At 41.0% G+C, this 6631-nt stretch overlaps 1 protein-coding gene across 1 annotated transcript; it reads left to right on the top strand.

Moving 5' to 3' along the window:
* Window positions 1–1063: 1063 nt before the first annotated feature.
* LOC104223569 (uncharacterized) lies at window positions 1064–3169 on the top strand. The gene is made up of 3 exons (XM_070156768.1): window positions 1064–2429; window positions 2571–2780; window positions 2979–3169. Exons 1-3 carry the CDS (start codon window positions 1064–1066, stop codon window positions 3167–3169), a joined length of 1767 nt encoding a protein of 588 aa, XP_070012869.1.
* The last annotated feature ends 3462 nt before the right edge of the window (window positions 3170–6631 follow it).

Genomic DNA, 6631 nt, shown 5'->3' with positions numbered 1-6631 from the left:
TACTTAGCCATGCTAAGGTATGATACATGAGCGCTGAGAACCATGAAGCGAGTGGCACCTCGTGGATTGGACCTATTCGATCAGTTTGGGATCGAACCCGTGCCGATCACATGGTGACTGAGACAGAATTAAGTCAGGATAGTTGGAACTCCCAAAGTATAAAGTGAAGTAATTTTTTTGTAAAGAAAGAAAAAGAAAAGAATTTCTTTTAGAATATTCGTAAATTGCTATTATGCAATTATTTTAGAATTATTCTTATAAGCTTTATGTTTTACATGCATTTAGAACATTTGCTCGTAATGTATATGTTATTAAAGTTTCTCCTCCTGTTGTTGAGACTCACTGAGTACAATGGATGGTACTGACGTTCTCTTTTGGGAACCTACGTTGGTCTGCGGTACAACGTAGGAACCGGATTTGCAGGCGAGCAGGCTTACGAGTTAGGACTTTCTTCCCTTCCAGTGATATTGGTGAGCTCCGCTTTTGTTCGTGGAGTATTCTTAGAATCATTTTCATTTAGCTATTTCTTTGTTTATCTAGAGAACTGACCAGGAAATCTCATGTCCTGAGCAGTGCATCAGTTTATCAGTAGAGGCTTCATAGACATTGTAATTGGGTTGAGATTCATATGTTATTTTATAATAACTTAGCAATAATTCAGTAGTTACAATGAATAAAGTTTTGGAGTTGATTTATTTAAATATTTCAATTAATCAAGAGTATTTGGTTAGAGTATTGCTTTGTTGCATATAAAGTGTGGAGCTATAATAGATTGAATAAGCAGAGATGGTTCGCTCGATCAGGTTCAGTGATCGAGTGCCGGTCTCGGCTTGTTTAGAAAATGGGTCGTGACAAACTTGGTATCAGAGCCTCAGGTTTATGGAGTCCTAGGGGTCTTTGAAGCCGTGTTAGTAGAGTCTTGTTTATGTGTATGAAGCGCGCCATACTTATAAACAGGAGGCTACAAGCATTTAGGAAATTTTTTTTTCATACTTTAGATCGTGCAATAGAGCCTACCTCTAAGAAATTATCTAATGTATTCTTTTCTCCAAAACTCGCAGAAATGGCTCGTACTCGCAACTCTGACACCGACACTCAGGGTGCTGCTCAAGAAACTATTGCTACTATTGTGGCTCGAGGCATAACTAAAAAGGCTCGAACTCAGAAAAGGAAGGGTAAATCCACAAGGGGGGTTCAAGAACCCCAGGTTGAACATGAAGAAGGGGTGGAGCATGATGAGCAAGTACCTCAGGATCCAATGCCAACCCCAACAGCAGCTCCGACTCAAACAACTATATCCCCAGAGGTGGGTCAGATGTTCAATGCAGTCAACAGTGCTATGGAGATGTTTAAGGACTTTATGGCCAACCAGAACGAGAAAAGAGATAAGATTCCACCTCAAACAAATAGGCAGAACAATTCTGAGTCCTCAAGAGTGAATGAATTTCTGAAGTTGAGTCCTCAAATGTTCCATGGTTCTATAGTTGATGAAGATCCAATGTTATGGATGGAGGGTGTTAAGAAAGCCCTCCAAGTGATGAAAGTATTTGATGACAGAGCTGTGGAGCTGGGTGCTTACCAGCTTAGAGATGTGGCTGGCGCTTGGTTTGAGATGTGGGAAAAAGAGAGAGATGAAGATGATGGTCCACCTACTTGGGAAGAATTTGAAGAGGACTTTATGGCTAACTTTATCCCAGAAGAGGATATGGCAGCTAAGGCTACAGAGTTCGAACAGCTCAAGCAAGGGAATAAAAGTGTGCAAGAGTACTACATGGAATTCATAAGGTTAGCTAAGCATGCTCCTCACATGGTTAAGACAGAAAAAGCAAAGATTCGCAGGTTTGTTGGCGGTTTGGCTTACCACATTAAGGATACGACATCAGCTGCAGCGGTAGGAATGACAGCTTTCTCATCTGTTGTGGGGTTCGCCAAGCACTTAGAAAAAGACAGACAACAAAGGAGAGAAGAGAAAGAGCATAACAAGAAATCCCGGATAACGGGCAGGTTTAATGGTACATCCAGCAGAGGCGGAAGGGATTCCTTTAATAAGGAGTCATTAACACCAGCTCAGTTCAGTCATCAGTCAAGTGGTGGGTCTTCCTTCAGACGTACTCAGAGTAATGGAAATCAGTCTCGCCAGAATCAGAATTTTAGGACATCATCCTCACATAGTCAGAGTCATGCTGAGCAACATTCACACCAGCAAAGTCTTTGTGGAACATGTAAGCGGCAACATTCAGGTCAGTGCAAGCTCGGGTTTCATGGTTGCTATCATTGTGGAGACATTGGTCATATAAAGGCCAACTGCCCAAAGTTGCAACGTAATTTCAGTGGTGGATCAACTCGTCCTTCTAGTTCCTCAGCTACTGCAGTTGCACCACCTCAGGCTCGTGGTTCTCATAATCAGTCCGGGCATGGAGCAGGCAGAGGTGCAGACCGAGTTACTTAGGGAGGGGGACAACCCCGTTTATTTGCTACACTTGATCGTCAGAGTGCAGAGGCATCTGCAGAAGTTATTACAGGTATACTTTTAGTCTGCTCACATAATGCTTATGCCATAATGGATCCAGGTTCAACATTTTCATATGTGACTCCATACTTTGCAATTAACCTCGGACTAGAACCTGAACAACTTAGTGAGCCATTCCTAGTATCTACTCCAGTTGGCGAGTCAGTGAAAGTCACCAGAGTCTATAGAGGCTGTATAGTTTCAGTCCAAGGTCGCAACACCAAAGCTGATCTCATAGAGTTAGAAATGGTGGATTTTGATGTGATCATGGGTATGGATTGGTTGTCTTCCTGCTATGCCATGTTAGATTGTCATGCCAAGATAGTCAGGTTCCAATTTCCAAATGAATAAGTCTTAGAGTGGAAGGGTAGTTCAGCATCGCTTGTAGGTAAGTTTATTTCTTATCTTAAGGCACAACGAATGATCGGTAAGGGGTGTCTCGCCTATTTGGCTCACATTATTAATCCAGAATCAGAACCACCAGCTCTTCAGTCAGTGCCAATTGTTAGAGAATTTCCAGAAGTTTTCCCAGATGACCTTCCCGGACTTCCTCCCGAAAGAATCATAGACTTCGGCATTGATCTCATGCCAGGCACTCAGCCCATATCTATACCTCCCTATAGGATGGCTCCAGCAGAACTTAATGAGTTGAGAGAATAGTTGAAATACCTTCTTGACAAGGGCTTCATCAGGCCGAGTGCTTCACCGTGGGGTGCCCCAGTCTTGTTTGTCAAAAAGAAAGATGGGTCTCTCAGAATGTGTGTCGACTATCGGCAGTTGAATAAAGTTACCATTAAGAACAAGTACCCACTGCCAAGAATTGATGATTTATTTGATCAACTTCAGGGTGCAAAGTAATTTTCAAAAATAGACTTGAGGTCGGGATACCATCAGTTGAGAATCAGAAAGGAGGATATATCTAAAACAGCCTTTAGAACTCGCTACGGGCACTATGAATTTCTAGTAATGTCCTTCGGGTTGACAAATGCTCCAGCTGCATTCATGGACCTCATGAACAGAGTTTTCAAGCCATTCCTGGATACCTTTATTATCATGTTTATAGACGATATTTTGGTATACTCTAAGAGCAAGGAAGAACATGCAGAACACCTTAGAATAGCCTTGCAGACCTTGAAGGAGAATGAGCTTTATGCCAAGTTTTCAAAATGTGAGTTCTGGTTGCAGTCAATAGCATTATTAGGCCACGTGGTATCTAGTGAAGGAATAAAAGTAGACCCTCAGAAGACAGAAGCAGTCAAGAACTGGCCCAGGCCGACAACGCCAACCGAAATCAGGAGTTTCTTGGGGTTAGCTGGCTACTATAGAAGGTTTGTAGAGGGGTTTTCCTCACTTGCAGCTCCATTAACTAAGTTGACTCAGAAAACAGTTAAGTTCCAATGGTCAGACGCTTGTGAGCAGAGTTTTCAAGAGTTAAAGAAGAGGTTGACCACTGCACCTGTGCTAACCTTGCCAACAGGTTCGGGTGGGTTCACAGTGTATTGTGATGCCTCCAGAGTGGGCCTTGGTTGTGTTCTTATGCAAAATGGAAAAGTTATTGCTTATGCTTCCAGGCAGTTAAAGAATCATGAAAAGAACTACCCTACACACGACTTGGAGCTTGCAGCGGTGGTGTTTGCATTAAAAATATGGCGACACTACCTTTATGGCGAGCATTCTGAAGTGTTTACAGATCACAAAAGCCTCCAGTATATTTTCAAGCAAAAAGAACTAAATTTGAGACAGAGAAGGTGGCTCGAGCTATTGAAGGATTATGACATCAATATCCTTTATCACCCGGGCAAAGCTAATGTGGTAGCAGATGCACTTAGTAGGAAGTCAATGGGTGTCTTGGCCCATCTTGCAGTACAAAGGCGATCTTTGGGTCGAGAAATTCAAAAACTAGCAAATGATGGAATTAGATTGGATGAGACCGAAGAAGGAGACATAACTGCTTATGCCTTAGCGCAATCCTCCCTTGTTGCGCATGTTAAGGCTAAGCAAGACGAAGATCCGTACTTAGTGAAATTAAAAGAAGGAGTCAGAAGCAAAGAAATCACTGCTTTCACTCTAGGAAGTGACGGAGTTTTGAAGTTGAATGATCGGTTATGTGTGCCTGATGTAGATGGTCTTAGGAAGGCCATAATGGAGGAGGCTCACAGTTCGAGATACTCTATCCACCCAGGTGCTACCAAAATGTATCTAGATTTGAAAGAGTTGTATTGGTGGAAAGGCATGAAGAAACAAGTAGCAGATCATGTGGCTAAATGTTTAAATTGTCAGCAAGTCAAAGCCGAGCATCAGAGGCCTGGTGGCCTAGCTCAAGATATAGAGATACCACAGTGGAAGTGGGAGATGATTAATATGGATTTCGTAGTAGGTTTACCTCGCACATACCGTAAACATGATTCAATTTGGGTTATTGTAGACCGACTGACAAAGTCCGCGCATTTCCTACCAGTAAAGACGACAGACTCCGCAGAGCAGTATGCGTGGTTGTACATAAAAGAAATAGTCCGATTGCATGGTACTCCAGTTTCAATCATATCTGACAGAGGCCCTCAGTTCACGGCAAATGTTTGGCAGGCATTTCAGAAAAGATTAGGTACCAAGGTCAATTTAAGCACCGCTTTTCATCCACAGACCGATGGCCAGGCAGAAAGGACCATTCAGACTCTCGAAGATATGATGCGTGCGTGTGTTATAGATTTTGGAGGTAATTGGGATGATCACTTGCCACTTATAGAATTTACTTACAATAACAGCTACCAGGCCAACATTGGTATGACTCCTTATAAAGCATTGTATGGGCGGAGATGTAGGTCTCCGGTGGGTTGGTTTGAACCAGCAGAGGTGCCGTTGATTGGTCCAGAGTTTGTTTGTGAGGCCTTGGAGAAAGTTCAGCTAATTAGAGAAAGACTTAAAGCGGCACAGAGTCGTCAAAAGTCTTATTCTGACAAGAGGCATCGTGAGTTAGAGTTCATGGGTGGTGATAAGGTGTTTCTGAAAGTTTCACCCATGAAAGGAGTTATGAGGTTTGGTAGAAAGGGAAACTTAGCCCTAGATTTATCGGACCTTATGAAATTCTAGAAAAGAAAGGAAACGTGGCTTATAAGCTAGCGCTACCCGTTGAGTTGTCCTCTGTTCATCTTGTCTTTCATGTGTCTATGCTTAGAAAGTACATCCATGATGAGTCGCATATAATACCTGTCGATACCATAGAAATTAAGGAAGGCCTGACTTATGAAGAGGTACCTATAGAAATTCTCGATAGGCAAGTAAGAAAGTTAAGAACAAAAGAATTAGCATCGGTAAAAGTTTTGTGGAGTAATCATGATTCAAAAGAAGCTACCGTGGGAGGTCGAGGAAGATATGAGGAAGAAGTATCCTTATTTATTTGAGTAACAAGGTATGTGAACCTAGGTTTGACTTGACATTTATATTTCATTTATTAATACAAGTTAGCAAGTGTTTATGTCCTTCTTAGATTATACTTAGTTGTTGTAGTAATTTAGTTTATGCCATAGTATATTTAATTTATTAAAGTGATTTACTTGTGCTAGAGTTGTTGTGCTTTAGATTCTTGTTAGTTATCGTGGTACCTCCTTGCCGGAGTGTGAGTAATTAATTTATGAGTTGCGTATGGTGCCTATGAATGGCCTGTTATGGTATATTTGGTTGTTGTTGGTGTAGTTGTGGTATTTGTGACAGAGATATTTTTTTGGATAGTCCAATTTACAAGGGAAACTCTGCCGAAATTTTTAAAATTTTAGGGAGTCAGCCAAAATTTTGAATCCCTTGCAAGAGTGAGTAGTGCTAAGAAAATTTAAGAGGTTCAAGGACTTAAGGAATGATTGTTAGCGCACGAATAAGGTCCTAGCAACATTCGAGGACGAATGTTTTTAAGAGAGGAAGATTTTAACACTCCTTAAATTTATAAAAGTTTCAAGATACGCTAATTATAGAATTAAATTATTATTATTACTATTATTTTTATCTTGTTTATAGTGATATATATATACACACACACACACACTTAAATAATTGGATATACAATTATGAAAATGTTAATAATTTTAATATTGTTAAGTATTAAAGGTGGGTATCATTAATTAGTAGTTAAGT

This window comes from Nicotiana sylvestris, chromosome 9, assembly GCF_000393655.2.
Source record: "Nicotiana sylvestris chromosome 9, ASM39365v2, whole genome shotgun sequence".
NCBI lineage: Eukaryota > Viridiplantae > Streptophyta > Magnoliopsida > Solanales > Solanaceae > Nicotiana > Nicotiana sylvestris.
The sequence above is the reverse complement of the archived record's forward strand: the minus strand, read 5'-3'. Positions and strand labels throughout refer to the sequence as shown.